This window comes from Lepisosteus platostomus, chromosome 3 (assembly GCF_059453375.1).
Source record: "Lepisosteus platostomus isolate fLepPlt1 chromosome 3, fLepPlt1.hap1, whole genome shotgun sequence".
Taxonomy (NCBI): domain Eukaryota; kingdom Metazoa; phylum Chordata; class Actinopteri; order Semionotiformes; family Lepisosteidae; genus Lepisosteus; species Lepisosteus platostomus.
In genome coordinates, this window is record NC_142613.1 from 13330565 (window position 1) to 13354571 (window position 24007).

Below are 24007 nucleotides of genomic sequence, written 5' to 3' on the forward strand. Positions count from 1 at the left end.
AAAACAACAGCCCCCACACGCGACCCGGAGGCCAGAACCGAAGAACTATCGGCCCTCGCGGAACAAGGCCGGGTTTTATAACGGGCTGATCCTTTCTTCGTTTGTTTGCCGAAAAACGAGGGAGTCTGACACAGACCAGCTTTCCAACATTGCAGGAAAAAAAAGGTTCAACGGACAGAGGCCTGCGCGTGCGCTGAAACCCGCTGACAGTCTGCGTCTCGGGTGTGTTTCCTGGGCTGAGAGCCGGGGTTGGTGCTCGACTCAGGCGACTCCTGCACTGGACTGAGGTGCGGTGAGGAGCGCAGGGAAATGAGAGCCCCTTACACAGCTGGGGCTCCCCGGCCTGCGACACACTGAGACGTGTGACCGTGTGTGCATGCGTGTGTGTGTGTGCGTGTGTGAGGTAGTTCCAGGGCAGGCCAGTCCGTTTGAAGACCCCATGTGGTCGTGGTGACTCAGAGCAGACAGGAGGAGGCTGCGACAGGGAGAACAATATATATAGAAAGAGACAGGGAGGCCGACAGCTCGGAAAGGACACCTCAGGGCTGGTTGAAAGGGGTGAAAGATCAAAGTCTTCGCGGCAAAGAGTGTGACCTTTCCAAAACCTCCAACACAAGAAACTCCTACTTCACTGCCTATAGTTGAACTCCTCTTTTCTATCATATCTGTCTGCGTTACCTTCTCTGTCTCTCTCTACTGTGGTTTTACTACAGCCCCCTACTGTAACAGGACTGTCCTACTGTACTTTACTACAGTCTCCACTGTAACAGCACTGTCCTACTGCACTTTTACTACAGTCCCCTACTGTAACAGCACTGTCCTACTGTACTTTTACTACAGTTCCTACTGTAACAGCACTGTCCTACTGCACTTTTACTACAGTCCCCACTGTAACAACACTGTCCTACTGCACTTTTACTACAGTCCCTACTGTAACAGCACTGTCCTACTGCACTTTTACTACAGTCTCCACTGTAACATCACTGTCCTACTGCACTTTTACTACAGTCTCCACTCTAACAGCACTGTCCTACTGCACTTTTACTACAGTCTCCACTCTAACAGCACTGTCCTACTGCACTTTTACTACAGTCCCCACTGTAACAGGACTGTCCTACTGCACTTTTACTACAGTCCCCTACTGTAACAGGTTCCATGTACTATGGTCACTTCATGGACATAGACAACAGTCACATTGACGTGACAAAACATGCACCACTGCCAATAGCAAGCTTAGCTCCTTGAAGCACTTTCTCGATAGATCTTTGAAACTAGGCATGACCTAACAGTACTCAGATGGGAGTCCTCCAAGAAAAATAAGGTTGCTGCTGTAGAACAGTGTTGGTGGACCAGTAGGTGGCACTGTTTCCTTCAGGACAAATGCCCCATGTTGGTTACAAGGGACACTTTGCTGTAGGAAGTGGTGTCCTTTGGATAAAATTATAAACCGAGACACTGGTTCTGCTCTGGGCTGCGTAAATACATCTATTTTCGAACCGCTTTTTGCAATTCAGGGTCGCTGGTGAGCCAGAGCCTATCCCAACGAGCAGCGGACGCAAGGCACGACACACCCTGGACAGGACACCAGGGACACATGCCGTGTCCAGAAAGTCGCATTGAGCCCTGAGCTCTTCCTGCAGGACCGCAATTTTGTGACGTGGCACAGAGGTGGGACTAAGGCCTGCAAGCATCTGCTGTGCAGTGGCGCTCTAGGATGACCGGTGTCACCCAGGTGGGGCTGCACTGCAGGGGGGGGGAGTGGGTCTGAAATTTGTACTTATTAATTAAACTTGTACTAATTATTGTCTTACAGGAGTTGTTCCCTGTAGGACCTTGGTCTCATGTCTTTCTAACAATGCCGTCTGTTCTCACAGTGCAGTCAGTTACCCGAGTCTGTCACCTCGCTCCAGAAACACAGTGGGCACGGGGTATTGTATGGCTTTGGTAAGGAAAGGAAAGATCCTTCCCCGGTCTCTTAACTGCAGTGAGGATAGCACGAGAGTATCACAGCCCTGACCCGAACTGTAATCCCATCCTTACACACAGACAGCTGTGACACACCCTCCCACTAGCAGGGCTGTCCCTAGGGCCACAAACTGAGGTCAGCCTTTTCAGGTCACAAGCAGCACCAAGCAACAGGAACCACAAAACCCAACCACCACCAGAGACAGGCACACCCTTTTAATACCAGGCAAAAGCCCAAATACACCTATGAAAGTACAGACCCTTAACCAAAAACACATTTGACAACAAACCTCATTTGTGACCCTTCACGTACAGTAGATTAAAGGCGGTACAGCGACCTCTAGTGGCATGTCAGCTGTCACTGCAGCCCTTCTGAAACTGGCCTGTCACACTGACTGTGCAAGAACTATACATATAATATAACATCACTTTATTAGCCCTATACAATTTCTTGCATTAGGAATTTGTCTTTTCGCATACCCCAACTTGCTCTCCATGAGACACACAGACAGGGAGAGAAGCTTGGGGTCAGAGTACAGGGTCAGCTATTGTACAGCGCCCCTGAAGCAGTTGGGGTTCACGGCCTTGCTCAGGGGATCTGTGGGATTTGAACCAGCAACCTTCCAGCCACAGGCACAGATCCTTAGCCACAGAGCCACCGCTCCGCCCCATCATAAAACAATATGAGATTCTTTGGGATAAAAAGGGGCAATAGAAATGCAAAGAACTGTTTGTATTGTTGGAGCAGAGTATTTCTGAACCGCTTAATCCAATTGACGGTCACAGGGAAGCCAGAGTCTATCTTGGTGAACAACGAGTGCAAGGCAGGGTACACCCTGTACTGCCAGTCCATCACAGGACAGACAGACACGTATACACTCACACCAGGGCCCATATACTCAGAAGCCAATTAAACCATTAACAATGTAACCAAATTAGCAATTGCCAGCAGCTATATCACCCTGCAGCTCCCAGCTGGCAGCCCCAGTGAAGTTCAGCAGGTGTGAACCTGGCCGGTACCTGGATGGGAGACTCCTGGGAAAGCTAAGGCTGCTGCTGGAGGAGGTGTTAGTGGGACCAGTAGAGTGTGCTCACCCTGTGGTCTGTTTGGGTCCAGTATAATGTAGCAATGAGGACACTATTCTATCAAAAAGGCACCGTCCTTCAGATGAGATTTAAAACTGAGGTCCTGTCTCTCTGTGGTCAATAAAAATCCCAGGGTGTTTCTCGAAAAGAGTAGGGGTGTAACCCCGGTGGCCTGGCCAAATTTCCCCCTGGCCTTTACCAATCATGGCCTCCTAATAATCCCCAGCTCTGAACTGGCTTCATCACTCTGCTCTCCTCCCCACTGAGAGCTGGTGTGTGGTGACTGAACTAAGGCATTTTGGCTGCTTTTGCATCATCCAGGTGGTGCTACACACTGGTGGCAGTGGAGGGCTGTCCCCATTACTTGTAAAGCACTCTTGAGGGGACTGGACAGAAAAGCACAATAGAAGCGTAAGCAATTATTAACTTACAGGGGGAGAACATACAAACTCCACACAGACAGGTCCACAGGAATCGAAGCCAGGGCCCCAGCGCTGTGAGGCTGCATTGCTAACCACAGCGCCACCCGCGCAGCAGACCACCGCACTACAAGTCTTTAACGCTATAGCGCCCTCTTGTGGTAACTATAAGAACTGTACAACATTTCGTTTTTCTTGTTAACACGAGATCTCCAGACTTTGCTGCAGTTTGACCCTTCAGGTTTGTAAGCGCTTTCAGTCAGAGGCTAAAGCATTTATAAATTTCACTTAGATTTATTATTTTAATATAATATAATATATAATAATAATAATAATAATTGCTTACACTTATATAGAGCTTTTCTAGACACTCCACTCAAAGCGCTTTACAGGTAATGGGGACTCCCCTCCACCACCACCAATGTGCAGCCCCACCTGGATGATGCGACGGCAGCCATAGTGCGCCAGAACACTCACCACACATCAGCTATCAGTGGGGAGGAGAGCAGAGTAATGTAGCCAATTCATAGAGGGGGATTATTAGGAGGCCATGATTGGTAAGGGCCAATGGGAAATTTGGTCAGGACACCGGGGTTACACCCCTACTCTTTTTGAGAAACACCCTGGGATTTTTAATGACCACAGAGAGTCAGGACCTCGGTTTTACGTCTCATCCGAAGGACGGCGCCTGTTTACAGTATAGTGTCCCCTTCACTATACTGGGGCATTAGGACCCACATGGACCGCAGGGTGAGCGCCCCCTGCTGGCCCCACTAACACCTCTTCCAGCAGAAACCTTAGTTTTTCCCAGGAGGTCTCCTATCCAGGTATTGACCAGGCTCACACCTGCTGAGCTTCAGTGGGTTGCCAGTTGTATATATTATATTTTAACATAATAATCTTTAATTGCAGTTATACTGTATGTGTATAATGATATATATCTATGTTTCTACATTATATATACATTATTCATAATATAGTCATTAAATAAAGACTGCTTATTTAATTAAGTAATTAAGAGGCACAGCTGTTGCATTACTGCCACACAGCCCTGGGACCCTGAGCCCAGTTCCTGGGGTGCTGTCTGTGTGGAGTTTGTATGTTCTCCCCAGTTTCCTCACACAGTCCAAAGACAGTAGCTTCTGGGAGAATTAGCCCTGGTGTGTGTTGGTGTCTGGTGTCCTGTCCAGCGTGTATCCTGCCTTGTTTCTTTTGTTTGCTGGGATAGACCCTGCTCCCCCCCCTGAATGGGATGAAGCAGTTAGAAAATAATGGATGAATAAAATGCACATTCAGGATCTCCCCAGCAGGGGGAGCTGTTCCCTAATACAATATTCTCAGGGCGGCAGAAAATGATTCCAGAAGAGAAACACAGCACCACATCTCATGCAAAGGATTGACCGTTTTTGACTAGTCTAAGGCATATTTACAAAAACACAACTGTTTTATTGTTTTTTTTTAATTTGAACTAATAGCTTGTAAATCTTTGTTTTATTTGTCTCTGCTGACCCCCAACCTAATTTTTCTCCCTATTTCCCTATTCCTCTATCACAGACTCTTTACTCTAATCACAAGCCCACACTGCCTCCATCAGTCCCTCTGCTCCAATCACAAGTCCACACTGCCTCTATCAGTCTCACTGCTCCAATCACAAGCCCACACTGCCTCTATCAGTCTCTGTTCTAATCACAAACCCACACTGCCTCTATCAGTCTCTCTGCTCCAATCACAAGCCCACACTGCCTCTATCAGTCTCTCTGCTCTAATCACAAGTCCACACTGCCTCTATCAGTCTCTCTGCTCCAATCACAAGCCCACACTGCCTCTATCAGTCTCTGCTCTAATCACAAGCCCACACTGCCTCTATCAGTCTCTCTGCTCCAATCACAAGCCCACACTGCCTCTATCACAGTCTCTGCTCCAATCACAAGCCCACACTGCCTCTATCAGTCTCTCTGCTCCAATCACAAGCCCACACTGCCTGTATCACTATCTGCTCTAATCACAAGCCCACACTGCCTCTATCACAGTCTCTCTGCTCTAATCACAAGCCCACACTGCCTCTATCACAGTCTCTGCTCCAATCACAAGTCCACACTGCCTCTATCAGTCTCTCTGCTCCAATCACAGGCCCACACTGCCTCTATCACAGTCTCTGCTCCAATCACAAGCCCACACTGCCTCTATCACAGTCTCTCTGCTCTAATCACAAGTCCACACTGCCTCTATCAGTCTCTCTGCTCCAATCACAAGCCCACACTGCCTTTATCAGTCTCTGCTCTAATCACAAGCCCACACTGCCTCTATCACAGTCTCTGCTCTAATCACAAGCCCACACTGCCTCTATCAGTCTCTCTGCTCCAATCACAGGCCCACACTGCCTCTATCACAGTCTCTGCTCTAATCACAAGCCCACACTGCCTCTATCAGTCTCTCTGCTCCAATCACAAGCCCACACTGCCTCTATCAGTCTCTCTGCTCCAATCACAGGCCCACACTGCCTCTATCACAGTCTCTGCTCCAATCACAAGCCCACACTGCCTCTATCAGTCTCTCTGCTCTAATCACAAGTCCACACTGCCTCTATCAGTCTCTCTGCTCCAATCACAAGTCCACACTGCCTCTATCAGTCTCTCTGCTCCAATCACAAGCCCACACTGCCTCTATCAGTCTCTCTGCTCTAATCACAAGTCCACACTGCCTCTATCAGTCTCTCTGCTCTAATCACAAGTCCACACTGCCTCTATCAGTCTCTCTGCTCTAATCACAAGCCCACACTGCCTCTATCACAGTCTCTCTGCTCTAATCACAAGTCCACACTGGCTCTATCAGTCTCTCTGCTCCAATCACAAGCCCACACTGCCTCTATCAGTCTCTCTGCTCCAATCACAAGTCCACACTGCCTCTATCAGTCTCTCTGCTCTAATCACAAGCCCACACTGCCTCTATCAGTCTCTCTGCTCCAATCACAAGTCCACACTGCCTCTATCAGTCTCTCTGCTCCAATCACAAGCCCACACTGCCTCTATCAGTCTCTCTGCTCTAATCACAAGTCCACACTGCCTCTATCAGTCTCTCTGCTCCAATCACAAGCCCACACTGCCTTTATCAGTCTCTGCTCTATTCACAAGCCCACACTGCCTCTATCACAGTCTCTGCTCTAATCACAAGCCCACACTGCCTCTATCAGTCTCTCTGCTCTAATCACAAGACCTCACTGCCTCTATCAGTCTCTCTGTTCTCCCTCAGTCACTCTGTATCTCTCTCTGGACTGCTCTCTCTGTGTCACACTGTACACCCCTCTTACTCTCTGTCAGTTCTATAGAGCTGACCTGTTTGTTTTTTCTTCAATTTGCACAGCAGTCTCAGAGGTCATAGCCCTGTCAGACAGCCACCAATAAAATACAGCAGCCAGTTCCTTCTACAGAGGACAGACCAAGGGCTTGAGGGAGGAAGTTAAAAATCCCCATTTTTTATGGCAGCCACTTGAGTATAATGGGACAGGAATTCCACACTCTCAGAAGAGATTAACCAAGCGGACAAAGGAGGACAAAGACTGTGGATTTACTAAATCACACCTCCCTGTACCCCATTCTCCATCTCTCTCACATGCTCACCCCCATCTTCCTCTCCTTCCTCCACTACCTTCTCTTCCTGTCTCCCTTCTCCCTCTCCTTTACTCTTCCCTCTGTCTCTCCATTCAATGTCCCATCTGGACATGTCTTGCAATTAGTCAGGTTTTCAGACTCAACAAAATGGCTGGGTAGCTTGTTCCATACCCCCACAACCCTTTGTGTAAACACGTTTCGCCTCTCTCTGTACCCCTCTCTCACTCCTCTCTCTGTCCCCCTCTCTCACTCTTCTCTCTGTACCCCTCTCACTCCTCTCTCTGTACCCCTCTCACTCCCTTCCTCTCTCTGTACCTCCCTCACTCCTCTCTCTGTACCCCTCACACTCCTCTCTCTGTACCCCTCTCTCACTCCTCTCTCTGTACCTCCCTCACTCCTCTCTCTGTACCCCTCTCTCACTCCTCTCTCTGTACCCCTCTCTCACTCCCTTCCTCTCTCTGTACCTCCCTCACTCCTCTCTCTGTACCCCTCTCTCACTCATCTCTCTGTACCCCTCTCACTCCTCTCTCTGTACCCCTCTCACTCCTCTCTCTGTACCCCTCTCACTCCTCTCTCTGTCCCCCTCTCTCACTCCTCTCTCTGATCCCCTCTCACTCCTCTCTCTGTACCCCTCTCACTCCTCTCTCTGTACCCCTCTCTCACTCCTCTCTCTGTCCCCCTCTCTCACTCCTCTCTCTGTCCCCCTCTCTCACTCCTCTCTCTGTACCCCTCTCACTCCTCTCTCTGTCCCCCTCTCTCACTCCTCTCTCTGATCCCCTCTCTCACTCCTCTCTCTCTACCCCTCTCACTCCTCTCTCTCTACCCCTCTCACTCCTCTCTCTGTCCCCCTCTCATTGTCCCCCTCTCTCACTCCTCTCTCTGTCCCCCTCTCACTCCTCTCTCTGTCCCCCTCTCTCACTCCTCTCTCTGATCCCCTCTCTCACTCCTCTCTCTGTACCCCTCTCTCACTCCTCTCTCTGATCCCCTCTCTCACTCCTCTCTCTGTCCCCCTCTCTCACTCCTCTCTGATCCCCTCTCACTCCTCTCTCTGTACCCCTCTCTCACTCCTCTCTCTGTACCCCTCTCTCTGTCCCCCTCTCTCACTCCTCTCTCTGTCCCCCTCTCTCACTCCTCTCTCTGTCCCCCTCTCACTCCTCTCTCTGTACCCCTCTCTCACTCCTCTCTCTGCCCCCCTCTCTCACTCCTCTCTGTACCCCTCTCTCACTCCTCTCTCTGATCCCCTCTCACTCCTCTCTCTGAACCCCTCTCACTCCTCTCTCTGAACCCCTCTCACTCCTCTCTCTGATCCCCCCTCTCACTCCTCTCTCTGATCCCCCCTCTCACACCTCTCTCTGAACCTCTCCCTGTCAGAGTCAAGGTGTCTCTTAGACAAACAACAGGCTGCATCTCTCGTTTTCTTTTCCTTTATTCTGCATTTCTGTCTCATGTTCTTTTCTCCTGAACACGCTGTTTTTTTGTCTCTGTCAACAAAAACGCTGCTCTGCTCCAATGATAAAGTGACAAGTCTCCTCTCTCTGTCTCTCTCGTGCTCTCCTTTTCTGGGTCCCTAGTTTGTTAATGTCTACAGTCTCATAGTCTCAATTGGCGGCCTTTAATAGCGTGGTGTGTTGATGGAGTGTGTGACACACAGGGCCGGAGTGCTTCTGTGTGTGTGTGGGGAAATCGTGCCACAGACAGAGAGGCTGTAGATAGATCACTCTCTGCGACTCACTTTCCTTTTCCATTATTCTTATCTTCTAAGATCATATCGCCAAACGCTGTTGATTTAGTGATCTTCAATAAAGGCTTGTGAAAAGGTCGTTTTGTTTCTCACCTGTATTTATTAGTTGTTAGGGTAGAGATGACTAAGAGTCCCATCATTCTCTCTCTAACGCTACCTTGCCTTTTCCTCCAAGCACTCCTCCTTTTCCTCTCTAACTCTTCCATTCTCTTCCTCTGCAACTATTTAATCACCAGTCAGGGGAGTGACCTCACACAGCCCAGCAAACCCCAAGATCACCCCACATTGCAGAGCAAAACACGGTGAGACTTCACACCTCACACAGCAGAGTGAACCACAAGGAGAGTTCACACTGCAGAGTAAACACCTCACATGGCACAGTGAACCCCAAGAACACCTCACACAGCCGAGTGAACCGCAAGAACACCTCACTGTAGAGTGAACCCCAAGAACACCTCACACAGGAGGGTGAACTCCAAGCACACATCAGACAGCAGAGCAAACCCTAAGGACACCTCAGACAGCAGAGTGAACCCAAATGACACGTCACGCTGCAGCACAAACCCCAAGGACACCTCACGCTGCAGCGCAAACCCCAAGGACACCTCACGCTGCAGCATGAACCCCAAGGACACCTCACGCAGCAGGGTGAACCCTGAGAAGACTTCACAGCTCACACAGCAGGGTGAACCACTGAGGACAGTTCACACATCACCCAGAAGAGTGAATCCCAGAGACACCTCACAAAGCAGAGTGAAGCTTGAGGACAGCTCACACAGCAAGGTGAACCCTGAGAAGACTTCACACCTCACTGGCACAGGACAGTAGGGGAATGCAAGGAAATGAAGAAGACTGGTACAGGCTGTCCTTCCCCTTGTCACTGTAACTGCTGACGGAGTGCACAATGAATAACGAGGCAATCCTGAGTCTGAATGCTGGAGAGGGAGGCAGTGTGGGCTAATGCTGAGGAGAGAGATAAGGAGAAGAGCAGAGACAGGAACAGGGACAGGGAGCAGGAGAGAGGCTGTGTGGGTTAATGCTGAGGAGAGAGATAAGGAGAAGAGCAGAGATAGGAACAGGGACAGGGAGCAGGAGGGAGGCAGTGTGGGCTAATGCTGAGGAGAGAGATAAGGAGAAGAGCAGAGATAGGAACAGGGACAGGGAGCAGGAGGGAGGCAGTGTGGGCTAATGCTGAGGAGAGAGATAAGGAGAAGAGCAGAGATAGGAACAGGGACAGGGAGCAGGAGGGAGGCAGTGTGGGCTAATGCTGAGGAGAGAGATAAGGAGAAGAGCAGAGATAGGAACAGGGACAGGGAGCAGGAGGGAGGCAGTGTGGGCTAATGCTGAGGAGAGAGATAAGGAGAAGAGCAGAAACAGGGACAGGGAGCAGGAGGGAGGCAGTGTGGGCTAATGCTGAGGAGAGAGATAAGGAGAAGAGCAGAGATAGGAACAGGGACAGGGAGCAGGAGGGAGGCAGTGTGGGCTAATGCTGAGGAGAGAGATAAGGAGAAGAGCAGAGATAGGAACAGGGACAGGGAGCAGGAGGGAGGCAGTGTGGGCCCGTGATCAGTGCTGAGGGATGAGTTGCAATTTAAAACAATTTCTGACTCATTCAAATGTCAGGCGACTCAGTAACCTGTTCTTAAACTCCATCTGTTTAAATATGGATTTTAATCACCTCTCAGCTAAACAGCTCTCTTTAAGTCACACATAACCCACTTTACAAATCTCTTAGCCTGAGGCTGAGCAAGGCAGACAACTCCATTATCCTAAACGAATTTGAATTTACTGCACTGCTTGTTCAATACTCATAATACAACACCCCTTATTTTTAAAAGTGATAATTATTCATCAATAGAGGCACTACAAACACCCAATATGTTTTTCCTATAGATGTGTGAAATCAAAACATTTGATTTATAAACATTTATAAACAATTTATTTTTTACTTATTTTTTCTTTCGCTTTCTGGGACAATGAGATTCTTTCTAGACATGGAAGGGTAGAAATAAAATCCCTGTACAATCTTTCTCTGTGCATCACAGCATTGCTGTGGGAGTCTGGGGAAGAGGGCTATTATATTAGGAGAATTAAGTTTGCATAATGGATTCAGTCTCATTAGGGCTGATGATCAGGACATGAAAGTCTGGTGTTAGCGGTGAGAAAGGAGGAAAGAGGAGGCTGTCTAGGCTAGTGGTTAGAGCTGAGACACTGGAAGAGAGAGAGAGGAGACAGTGTGGGCTAGTGGTTAGAGCTGAGACACTGGGAGAGAGAGAGGGAGGCAGTGTGGGCTAGTGGTTAGAGCTGAGACACTGGGAGAGAGAGAGGGAGGCAGTGTGGGCTAGTGGTTAGAGTTGAGACACTGGGAGAGAGAGAGGCAGTGTGGGCTAGTGGTTAGAGCTGAGACACTGGGAGAGAGAGAGGGAGGCAGTGTGGGCTAGTGGTAAGAGCTGAGAGACTGGGAGAGAGAGAGGGAGGCAGTGTGGGCTAGTGGTTAGAGCTGAGGCACTGGGAGAGAGAGAGGGAGGCAGTGTGAGCTAGTGGTTAGAGCTGAGACACTGGGAGAGAGAGAGGGAGACAGTGTGGGCTAGTGGTTAGAGCTGAGACACTGGGAGAGAGAAGGAGGCAGTGTGGGTTAGTGGTTAGAGCTGAGACACTGGGAGAGAGAAGGAGGCAGTGTGGGTTAGTGGTTAGAGCTGAGACACTGGGAGAGAGAAGGAGGCAGTGTGGGTTAGTGGTTAGAGCTGAGACACTGGGAGAGAGAAGGAGGCAGTGTGGGCTAGTGGTTAGAGCTGAGACACTGGGAGAGAGAGAGGGAGGCAGTGTGGGCTAGTGGTTAGAGCTGAGACACTGGGAGAGAGAAGGAGGCAGTGTGGGTTAGTGGTTAGAGCTGAGACACTGGGAGAGAGAAGGAGGCAGTGTGGGTTAGTGGTTAGAGCTGAGACACTGGGAGAGAGAAGGAGGCAGTGTGGGTTAGTGGTTAGAGCTGAGACACTGGGAGAGAGAAGGAGGCAGTGTGGGCTAGTGGTTAGAGCTGAGACACTGGGAGAGAGAAGGAGGCAGTGTGGGTTAGTGGTTAGAGCTGAGACACTGGGAGAGAGAAGGAGGCAGTGTGGGCTAGTGGTTAGAGCTGAGGGATTGTAGGAAAGACAGAGGGAGGGAAGCAGTATAGGGTCAATGGTGAGAGCTGATTGGGAGATTGTGAGATTGGGAGATGGAGGCAGTGGTACTTTAGGTCTATAAAATTATATCTTGCCACTGAAGGGCTTCTGCAGGACCATGCGACAGCAGAAAAGCTGGAGGCAATATCACCGTGTCACTTCTGGGACTTATATAAAAACTACAAAATCACCATGCCCCTTCTGTGACTTCTTTAAAAACTGCAAAGTTACAATCACCTCTTTGACTCATATAAAATCTGCAAAGTCACAGCATCACGTCCAGGATTCAGGTGAAAACTGCAGAATCATCGTATTCCCTCTGTTACTGCAGAGGCTGTTCTCACCCTCTAACTTGAGGCATCTGGAATGGAACACTGTTGGGAGGCAGGTTGGTTTCTCCCTAATGACGACGTGTTCTTGCAGTCAGTACAAGAGGAACCGCAGGCTGGAGAGCCTATGGTGTGAAGATGCTACCTAAAGGATTATGACTGAATGCCACTCAGTCAGATTGCCCCTAAAAGATCTTATGAAAGGCACTGCAGTATTACTACACCCTTAGCCCATACTCTACCCTCCATCAAAAAGGTCCAGCTGAGGCCCTGTCGATTGTCGTGCGAATCACTGTACAGCTGCTGGTTCACCAGTCATGTACAGACCAGCAAGGGGGTGACAGTACACTCCGTGGCCATACCAAATGCAGGGAAGAGGAATGAGAAGAGGGATGTGTCCAGCCAGGCCTTCTAACGTCTCTTGATGGCCTACAGACAGCCACTCCAACATCGGCTTTTCAAAGTTCATGAGCCAGAGAACAGTTGTTTATAACTGGACTGCACGAGCAAATGTGAAAACAATGGCCCCGACCAGGATATAAAATACTGACATAATTAAGCATTTGAACTCTGATAGTTGATGTTCTTACCTTGGCAAGACATGGCTACCTTTCTGATGCTCGATTGTTTTGCCTGTAGGTTTTGCAGGTTGCTGTGATGTTTTTAGCACATTCGGGACATTTTGTGTAATGACCAAGCTTGGGGACTCTGACACTAGAACTCTTAACTAATAGATGCATGAGATGTTTGCACCTTGACCTTTGCACAGCAACTATTACGACCTCTGTCTGTGTCTGTCTGTCTGTGCGTTGGGGCCAGCAGGGGGCGCTCACCCTGCAGTCCATGTGGGTCCTAATGCCCCAGTATAGTGACAGGGACAATATACTGTAAACAGGCACCGTCCTTCGGATGAGACATAAAACCGAGGTCCTGACTCTCTGTGGTCATTAAAAATCCCAGGGCGTTTCTCGAAAAGAGTAGGGGTGTAACTCCGGTGTCCTGACCAAATTTCCCATTGGCCCCTACCAATCATGGCCTCCTAATAATCCCCATCTCTGAATTGGCTTCATTACTCTACTCTCCTCCCCACTGAGAGCTGGTGTGTGGTGAGTGTTCTGGCGCACTATGGCTGCCGTCACATCATCCAGGTGGGGCTGCACACTGGTGGTGGTGGAGGGGAGTCCCCATTACCTGTAAAGCGCTTTGACTGGAGTGTCCAGAAAAGCGCTAGATAAGTGTAAGCAATTATTATTATTATTATTATTATACAACAGTGACTTCAGCCACCATTGACCATGCTTGCTTCTGGCCCCAGAGATGATAGTACTTGCACTGTAGTCTAATCACTGCCATGTATCTGACAAGTCTTTCCCCAAAGAGTTTTGCCACTGCACTACCAATACAAAGTCAATGTTCCAAGGCACACAAACACATATATAATCTTTAGTTTCTTCATAAAATAATTATGCCCTTCTGTTTTTATAGTGGAAGTATGTCAATGCATATTGCTCATGACTATAGATTAACAAGTACTGTATAGTAGTAATACCTAACTGTGCATTATAATAACTGTAATTGGTATACTACATTTTAACATACGGTGTCTGAACTGCACATCTAGAATAGCAGAGATCGCACCGCAAGCCTTCAGTATTTATCTTCATGCATATTTCACCTATGCTTTACAACAAGATGGAAGACAGTAAGACTATTCATGTGTCCTCAGTTCTATCAAAGTGGTATCACCATCTCAGCTCACTGCAACCAGCAAAGAAAGGATGATGACAACCTAGAGGTGACCCTCAGACCACCAGTTTCTCTTTACACTGCAAGACTGCCTGCTCGCAGGCAGCTGAGGCATCAGACAGAGGACAGATCCAGCTCTCACTGATAATACTGAGAGGTCAGAGGTGCCACATGGCATCGCTGCTGCACTGCAACCCAAAGAAAACCCGAAAACCGGCCATCTGTGATTAGCGGAATCACAGACATCCACCAGCATAGCCAAGACTGGAACAAGCAACATCTGGGCTACAGACCCCAGCCATCACTCCAAACAAGTATCATCACTGCTTAACACCTTCTCACAACAAGGCTTACTGAAACTGTATAAGCTACAATGTGTGATGTATTTTTTAATGTCACAAAAAAACTGTTGTGGGTTTAAATTAATTAATATCAGATGTGGGAAGTAGGTTGATCTTAGCAAAGTATTGCACCCCTCCATTTGATATGAGAGACACAAGGCTGATCTGAAACAGACTGCAGAGTTTTCAATCTGAGTCTGCAACGGTCTTAAATGAACACATGTAAAGACCATAATCAATTAATAAAAACACAAAAACAGAAACAGGTGAAAGCATAGATGTCACAGCAGTCCTTGGGGGAGCCAGCATGATATTCTTCCACCTGGTTTAGGGAATTTGGCACAAGCTGGCTTTGTAATAAGAGACAGAATTGGGCCGGTTAAAATAAAAAAAAAGCAGGCTAGACCTGATGAGCACAGAGTAGTGAACATAGAAATACAGTGAGCAGTGAGCATTCATGAAGAATCAGCACCACAGACAGGACAGCTCACATCACAGAAATACACTGAGCACTGAGTGTTCATAAGATTCAGCACCACAGACAGAGGACAGCTCAGATCTTAGAAATACACTGAGCACTGAGTGTTCATAAGATTCAGAACCACAGACAGAGGACAGCTCAGATCTTAGAAATACACTGAGCAGTGAGCCTTCATGAAGAATCAGCACCACAGAGGACAGCTCACATCACAGAAAAACACTGAGCAGTGAGCCTTCATGAAGAATCAGCACCACAGAGGACAGCTCACATCACAGAAAAACACTGAGCAGTGAGACTTAATGAAGAATCAGCACCACAGAGGACAGCTCACATCACAGAAATACACTGAGCAGTGAGACTTAATGAAGAATCAGCACCACAGAGGACAGCTCATATCACAGAAATACACTTAGCAGTGTGTGATCATGAAGAATCAGCACCACAGAGGACAGCACACATCACAGAAATACACTGAGCATTCATCAAGAATCAGTGAAGAAGCACACCGAACAGTTAGCAGCAAACAGAAATCAGACTCCCCGTGCGCATCAGACTGAACCACTCCAGGTCTTACTGGCTGCAGGCTCCTGCACACCTTAGTCAACACCATATTGTATGATATTTTTAAGAACATTTGCATAGGTAAGCATGCAGAGTTCGTATTAAAACCTCTGCTTCATCAGCACAATTTATATAAGATATCTTAAGAAGGAGTAAAAGTTGAAATGAATCAAAAGTGTTATTCAACTACAGAAGTTTCATTTGTCTTTCTCTGTTGGAGCCTCTCAAGCTACTCTGCACCTGTGACAAGAAAGACAGCAAAAGCTGAATGACGTGCAGCAAGGAGTGAGGAAAACTGACCTACCCTCCTTTTTCAGATTAGAGATTAAGATTAACATTGTTTTTCTTCAAAATGAGATTGGACTACATGCATGGCACAAGCAGGTGTAAGGGCAGGAGAAAGTTCCCAGGACGCCCTGCAGCGGCTCAGTGCCATCGGCCCGAGCCGAGCTGGGAGCTCCGGTACCTTGTGTCAGCGTCCCGGTGATGAAGCCGAAGAAGCAGCGTATGATCCTGCCCAGCTCCCTCTTGCACCCAGAGCTGCACTTGCTCATGGCGCCTCTCCCGGCGGTCCGAGTCTCCCCAGGTGCAGCCGGGAACGACCCCAGGGCGAGCCCTGCCCTCTCCGCCCCACCCCACGGCGAAGGTGGCGGGTGGGTGAATCCGCGTGGAGCCGGGGCCGGGGCGAGTCTGGGACAACCTGCCCGCCGCTGAGAATTCCCACCAAAGAGATCTCCTCCCTCCCTCTCTCTCTCTCGCCCCCTGGGAGACACCGCCGCGCGGCTATCAGCTTCCGCAGCCGCTTCTCGAACGCACTTCTGTCCTCTTTTCGGGTGTTCTTACAGATGCAGCCCCCCCCCCTCTCTCCCCAGTGCCGCTGTGCGTGTGTGGGGGCAGAGCGAGGAGAGGCCAGTCTCCTCTGGCGGACCCGGAGCCCGCAGCAGTGGCCTCAGGGGGCCTCCAGTGCCCAACTTTTCCTTAGCTCTGGCTGGGAGTTCTCTCTGTCGGCTTGCTTCAGACTTATTTCCTTCCTGATTGTCCCCAATGCGTGTCTCTCTCGCTCCGTCTCCCCCGGCTGTCCGTGTGTCCAAACGTCTTTTCTGCTTTCAGTCCAGCTCGCAAGCAGTCTTGCAGATTGGTTCCCAGTGTCTCCCACAGACCTGCTCCAATGCCGGAGGTGCTGGGCTACGAAGAGATACCCTCAGCAGTGTCAGCAGCTCTAGTTTGCTATTATTATTGATAATAGTAACATTAAAAGATGAGATCCAGGTAGTAGGTTGTTTTTTAACAGGAATGATGCTCCACACTGCTCATGTCTGCGCAATTACAATACAAATGTCCTCTAATTTCATTTCATCTCCTCCTCCTTCCCCTCTCCCTCCCTATTCTCCTCCCCTTTCCCAGTCCTGCTCTCCTCTGTTCCTCCCCCTCGCTCTCACCTCTCCATCAGAACACTTTCTGCCTCCTTTCTGCACGTTTCCCTTCAGCTGCCCATGTCTCCCACTCTCTTCTCCTCTCTCTCCTCCTCTCTCCCACTCTCTTCTCCTCTCTCTGCCCCATCTCTCCCACTCTCTCCTCCTCTCTCTGCCCCTCTCTCCCACTCTCTTCTCCTCTCTCTGCCCCATCTCTCCCACTCTCTTCTCCTCTCTCTGCCCCATCTCTCTCACTCTATCCAACTCTCTGCCCCATGTCTCCCACTCTCTCCTCTCTCTGCCCCTCTCTCCTCCTCTCTCTGCCCAATCTCTCCCACTCTCTCCTCCTCTCACTGCCCCATCTCTGCCCCTCTCTCCTCCTCTCTCTGCCCCATCTCTCCCAGCCCTCCCTCTCCCCTCCCCAGCGGGCTGTGGTTGCTGTTCTTGTTAAATCACTCTCTCCTGTGGTCATGTCTGTAACCAGCCTCCTCTGTCTGCCCCACAGATAGCTCCCATTGCCTGTCTTCTATCAATTGCACTCCAGCTCAATAGCAACAGTCACTAATTCCCCACTAACTGCATTACAGACTGCGCAGGCTGCTTCTCTCCCACTATAATGTGCTCCCTATTTAGCTTTCTCCGGCTGGCCCCAGTAGTGGAGAAATGGCCAAGGTGCGTTTGCACAGCACTCCTTCTCTTTGGCCATCTGACCTTTGGCAATCAGAGCGCTGCTCTGCAGCTCTTGGTTGAGTTACGGCTCCCAGTTCCTCCTCATTTGTTTTGTCAGAGGGCTGCCAGAGAGGTGCAGGACTAAGGAGTGGAAGAGAGAAAAGGACTGTGACCCGTGAGGCTGCTTTGGAAGCGGGTGTAGCCCTCTACCTAATTCAAATCCCCCCACCCCAGAAAAGATCAGGGACTGGAAGTCTACCTAGAGGACTAGGACTTGCAATAAAACATAATCAAAACATAATCGGACAACGTCCGTGTGCATCAGACTGATTGAACCGGTCTGTCAGGTCAGCTTATTGCCGGGAGGTTAAATCCAGTTCAGATCCAGGCTTTGCCACCAGCTCACTGCGTGATTAAGTCACAGATGCTCCCGGTGCTGCGTCTCTCCGGAGGAGATGAAAATCCGCGGACCTGCCGTCGGTGAGACTTCACTCCATGGTCTTTGTGGCTGAATACGGATGAATGCCTCTGTGGAATATCTGCAGAACGACTGTACACTGACATTTTAACTGGGGCCTTTAGTACAACTATTTTGCTGAATACGACCCCGTCCAAATCAAGCTGTGCTGTTCTGCTGCGACTCTCAATGCCTCTGCATGAACACTCACCAGCGCTCTGCCCTCAAAACAGCAGGAAATCATGAATGTTTAACTGACTTAATTTTATGATTATTATTACTAGAATAATACACTATAGTTCAGGGATTTCCAAAGCTCCTGCACAGACCCAGGTCCTGCACCAGTCCAGCTATTCTTACAGGTCACGGCGTTTATAAAGATAGGCAAAACCTATCGGCTAGAAGCAGGAAAAGTGATTTGTTTAAATAAGACAACTCCACTCCTTCAGAGCTGAACAGTACTTAGATTAGAGTGCTAAATGATCCCTAAATTCACGCACCTCACCTCTTTAACTGATCATAGTGGACACATCTCTAGAACCTGCTGAGTGAGGGGTGACCCACAATCCCTGCTGGACTGGGGCTCTCCTGGACCTGAGCTCTGCCTGCCTCACCTCTCCATATCTCTAGAACCTGCTGAGTGAGGGGTGACCCACAATCCCTGCTGTACTGGGGCTCTCCTGGACCTGAGCTCTGCCTGCCTCACCCCTCCATATCTCTAGAACCTGCTGAGTGAGGGGTGACCCACAATCCCTGCTGGACTGGGGCTCTCCTGGACCTGAGCTCCGCCTGCCTCACCCCTCTGATCTCACAGTAGCTGAAGACGTTCACCCCTCTGAGAGCTCCCTGCACCCACGGGCAGTTGTCCCGAGGCAGAGGGCACAGGACCACGGCGCCCACACTCACACAGCGAGGGTTACAGCGCGGAGCACTGAGCAGCCCAGCCCCGGCACTCATCCTGTCTGCGGTGCGGGCTGTCCGTCTCTGGGCCGGACAAAGCCTTCCCGCGGGAGGTGTGGGAGCGCCCTGGCGCAGCGACAGGACAGCGAGGGGAAATAAACGTCTTGTGCACCTGTTGAAGCGTCTCTGGCAGATAATTCCCAAGCCTGCTCGCCCTCCCCGCCTCTCGGCCTCTCCTTCCTCTCTGTTCTCGCTAACGAGATAATGGCTCGTCCCCAGTCGTTTATCCCACTTTACTGCTGCCAACGGGAAAAACGGCAATTACCGGCCTGTGCAATTAGCAGGAAACCACCATCAAGAGAAGGAAGTTTATACCGAAATGACGGAAACACGAGCCGCCTCACAACATTCATTATAGCACACAACACGCTACAGAATGTGCAACAAGTGTGACTCGTCTGTCGAAGAGCTTAAAGCAAAGAGATGTTTTCGCCTTCTCTGCTATGCAATCAGCACTAATGTAGAAGATGAGGGAGATCAAATTGCATGGTCTTGCTCTGCCCCCTCCTCCCTCCCTCCTCTCCCACAATGATAACCCTCTTCTTGCCCGTTCTCTCTCTCTCTCTTCCAGGCTATTTATAGAGACACAACAACTACTGGAGGAAGGCCTGAGGGGCTGGGCACTCACACACTAACAGACCACCCTGAGAAACGGCCCCTCTCTCTGCTTCCCTCTTTCCTTCTCCCCCCTCTCTGATGGTGCCTGGGGGTCTCGGAGGGACTGCCCACGCTAAATGCCCTCCCCGAAGGCCTGGCCCCAGGAAGCCCACATGCCTCTCCGTGTGCCCGTTGCCCCGGTGACTGATGGCTGTATTGTGGCTGGACCAACGCAGCGCATCACAAAGGTCAGAGACGAGATGATGTCATGCAGCCCCTCTCGTGCCTTTGGTTGCTCAGCAGCACATCCACTGCAGACTCCAATCCCAGCTCTACCTTCCAGAGGGTCGGATTCAGCAACATCCCCGAGATCTGGCGGATTCCTCCTGCTAATACACATCTCCTGATCCCTGCCCCACAGACACCTGTGCTCAGACTCCACGTGGACTGAGCTCAAAGTATTTTCCATGTCAACCCAAGGGGTGGGGCCGTTGAGGAGTCTGGACACCTGAATCAAAGATGCTTGCAGTCTGCTCTCTTCGGAGCTAAAGAGATTCAGGGGAAACTGTGCAGACTTGCATTTACAATCATGAACGTCTTTACACAAAGAGTTGTGGGAGTGTGGAACAAGCTCCACTGCCATGTTGTTGAAGCCGACACCCTGCCTTCTTTCAAAAAATGGCTGGATCAGACCTCCAATCAGGACAGGAGGAATTTCTTTACACAGAGGGTTGTGGGAGTGTGGAACAAGCTGCCCGGTCATGTTGTTGAAGCCGATACCCCGTTTTCTATCCAGAACCTTAGAACAACTACCAAACGGGTGAGGTGGTCTGAAAGGCCTCCTCTCTTTTTTGTAAATTTTCTGAAGTTCTTACGTTATTCTAAGGAAGGTTTTAAACAAAGTATTGCATTATTATTGCTTCACTGCTTTGCAGCTTTGCCCTTTTCCTGGGGTACTATGTACCCCAGCACTTACCGCACACAGCTGCATTCGCCTCAGGGATGCAGTTTAGATCAGAACAGTTACACAGCAAATATAAGATTCTTTTTAACCTGGGGTTAGTGCACCAGTCTGCCGTCTTAATTAAAGACTGACATAATCATGCTTTGAACAATTTCATTTCACAAGCCTGGCTTAGTAGAGATAGCAGAGATTTGCTTTGATTCAGACCTTTTTAATTAAAGTACAAAGTCCACACACATATGTACATACTTCCCTATGCAAACATTAGTCATCATAATAGATGATTGGTTACTATGGAGACCACTGTCCAACCAGGGTTGTCTAAATCCTTTTTGGATTACTGTAGCACACTCTAAAGCAATGTATACAAAACTACAGTATACTCTAATCTAATCTGTAATACTGCAGCATGAACTGATGTATGATCTTAATTCAGATGATGAAGTTTCATGTAAGCTAATTTGCAATAGTGAAGCACACTCTAATCCATTGAGTAATATTGCGGTACAGTACCATCTGTAAAGTTTTAGTGCAGTGCTTCCCAAATTGTTCCTTGGCAGGCTGACGTACAGTGGAAAGATCTCAGGTGTGCCATGAAAGCAGAAAAGATTGTGTTGACAAAATGTACAATGAGTGTTGATCATTCCGTGCGTCAGGAAAACGTTCAGGGGGTTCATGTACCACAAACTGAAACACTTCTGGGAAGCGCTGCACAACATATTCTAATGTAATGTGGAATCTTACACTGATGTCTATTCTAATCTGAACACCACAGTATACTATGATGCCATCCACATTAATCTTGGAGAAGAAAACCACACCTGTGATAAGACGTTCAGCAAAGCAGGAGATCCCAGGAAACGCCTGTCAATGTCCATATGTGATGTCTTTGAAAGAGTGTTATCTGCCTGCATCTGGAATCATTTTTCATTCATGCAACACACACATTCCACTCTACACATGCAAACAACCCCCCTCCCTTCTTAGTTCCACATTTCTTAAGGTCCATTGATTCCACATTAGCATCCATTAGCTCAGCTCCCCGGAGCCTCCCTCACAGTCCCCCACCCCCCTGCTCTCTGTGCTCTCCGCTCCCTGGCCTCCACCTGGTTGAAACGAGTACTGCGCACAGGAACACGGGAGGAAGAAATAAAGTAATAATAATCGCTTACAGTTACATAGTGCTTTTCTGGACACTCCAGTCAAAGCGCTTTTTGACAAGTACTGGGGACTCCCCTCCACCACCACCAGTGTGCAGCCCCACCTGGATGATGCTCCAGTCTGCTCACCACACACCAGCTCTCAGTGGGGAGGAGAACAGAGTGATGAAGCCAGTTCAGAGATGGGGATCGTTAGGAGGCCATGATTGGTAAGGGCCAGGGGGAAATTTGGTCAGGACACCAGGGCTACACCCCTACTCTTTTCGAGAAACACCCTGGGATTTTTAATGACCACAGAGAGTCAGGACCTCAGTTTTAACTTTGACTTTCGGCACCTCCTATAGAGTATAGTGTCCCCATCACTATACTGGGGCATTAGGACCCACATGGATCACAGGGTGAGCGCCCCCTGCTGGCCCCTCTAACACCTCTTCCAGCAGCAGCCTTAGTTTTTCCCAGTTTCTCCCATCCAGGTACTGACCAGGCTCACAACTGCTGGGTCTCAGTGGTGCTGCCAGCTGGGAGCTGCAGGGTGATACAGCTGCAGCCAGCCTTCTGCTCCAGCTTTCACTGGCAGCTGCAAGCTCTTGATTACACAGCCCCCAATCCCACATGCAGCAGAGTCTCAGGTTATTTTGGTCCCATGACGTTAACGTTAAATATGGCCCCTTTTCTGCTTACATCAGGAGAAGCGATCCGCGAGCCTGCCGCCGGAGAAGTGTGACGCGGAGCGAGCTGCCGGTCGATGGCAGCTCGCTCTCTTCCCCGGGGAGCATGGGGAACGCCCTGCGGCCCTCCCCGAGATCTCACCTGCTCAGACTGCGCCGGGGGAGCCTGCGCGCTGCAGGCTGCAGTGCTGTGTGCACACACTGCACCGTGCTGCGCCGGGGATCCTCTCCACTCGCCTGCACTGCACTGAAGACTACCGGCCTTCTCGCTGCTCAGCCCCCACAGAGCCCACGCCTATCCTTCAGATACCTCTGACAAGCCAGTTCTTAAACTACCAGCCATATCTCCCTGCATCCCCACTGGAGCTCAGCAGGTGTGAGCCTGGCCAGTACCTCGATGGGAGACGCCTGGGAAAGCTGAGGCTGCTGCTGGAAGAGGTGTTAGTGGGGCCAGCAGGGGGCGCTCACCCTGCAGTCTGTGTGGGTCCTAATGCCCCAGGACAGTGACGGGGCCACTATAGTGTAAAAAGGCTCCGTCCTTCAGATGAGACGAAAAACTGAGGCCCTGACTCTCTGTGGGCACTAAAAATCCCAGGGCGTTTCTCGAAAAGAGTAGAGGTGTAACCCCGGTGTCCAGGCAAACTTCCCCCTGGCCCTTACCAATCATGGCCTCCTAATAATCCCCATCATCCAGGTGGGGCTGCACATGGTGGAGGTGGAGGGGAGTCCCCATTACCTGTAAAGTGCTTTGAGTGGAGTGTCCAGAAAAGGGCTATATAAGTGTAAGGAATATTATTATTATTATTATTATTATGATGAGAGTTCTGTTGGAGCCAGAGCCCATTTTTCCACGTTTCTCATCAGTACAGCTGTTAGGGCCACAGGTACACTCTGTATTTGGACTTGCTGTGGGGTCAGAGATCTATGGCCAGCACATTACACCAGCACTGCGGGCTCAGGCGTTACTCGTACAGTATTGGCTGTAGTGAAGCACGGCGCTGTGGCGTGGACTTTAAAGTTAGGCTGTTTTATTTCTTTTTTAAATGTAGGCCTGAGAATTGGCAATTCTTTCTCCCCACGGTTTCATGACACAGAGGGAGCTGGGACGCCTGAGCAGATGTATTGATTACGGGACCTGCTCACCTCTTACAGAAAGCAAGCAAGCAGGGCCCCAAGTCATGGTTTGGACCAGAGGCAGTCCGCTTAAGCAGGTGAATTCCATGACTTTTGTAAGTCCTTGCTGCAGCTGATCCTTAATTATAGAAGTGATCTGTGACCCCTGGGCTCATTAAGAAATAAGAATCAATTCAGTGCTTAACTTATTGGAAGGTGCAAAGCCCCGAACTGATACGCAAACAAGTGCCATAGGGGGCCAACCCTGGTTTACACGACCAGACTGAAAACAAATATCAAAGTGAAGCACGGGGGGGCGCCAGAGGACACATATTAAAAAAACCGATGCTGCAAGTATAAGTATGGACGCCAGAGGGCGCTGGTGGATGTGAGTAAACAGTGCCATGTGCTCTGCTGGGACGGCACAGCCTCCAGCTAGAATGATCAAGCTTGTGTAAATATTTAAGCAGTTGCTGGTTTTCAGCATTTTGACAATTCCACTCTCCCGGTATTAAAACCTTATCAGCACGCATGTCTTTATTAAAAATTAAAAGGGAGCTTACTTATCC

General features: G+C 49.6%; 1 protein-coding gene across 4 annotated transcripts in view; it reads right to left on the bottom strand.

The window, feature by feature from the left end:
• Positions 1–24007, bottom strand: part of kcnip3a (Kv channel interacting protein 3a, calsenilin) — a 92376-nt gene that overhangs the window by 47200 nt on the left and 21169 nt on the right. The window contains exon 1 of one of the 4 annotated variants that reach the window (XM_088624583.1): positions 15905–17136. The exons of the other annotated variants lie outside the window; for them this stretch is intronic. Within the exon in view, the coding sequence (XP_088480709.1) occupies positions 15905–15992 (88 nt within the window). The 5' untranslated portion in view covers positions 15993–17136. Of the gene's footprint in view, positions 1–15904; positions 17137–24007 lie in introns of those variants that run through there. 4 annotated transcript variants of the gene reach the window in all.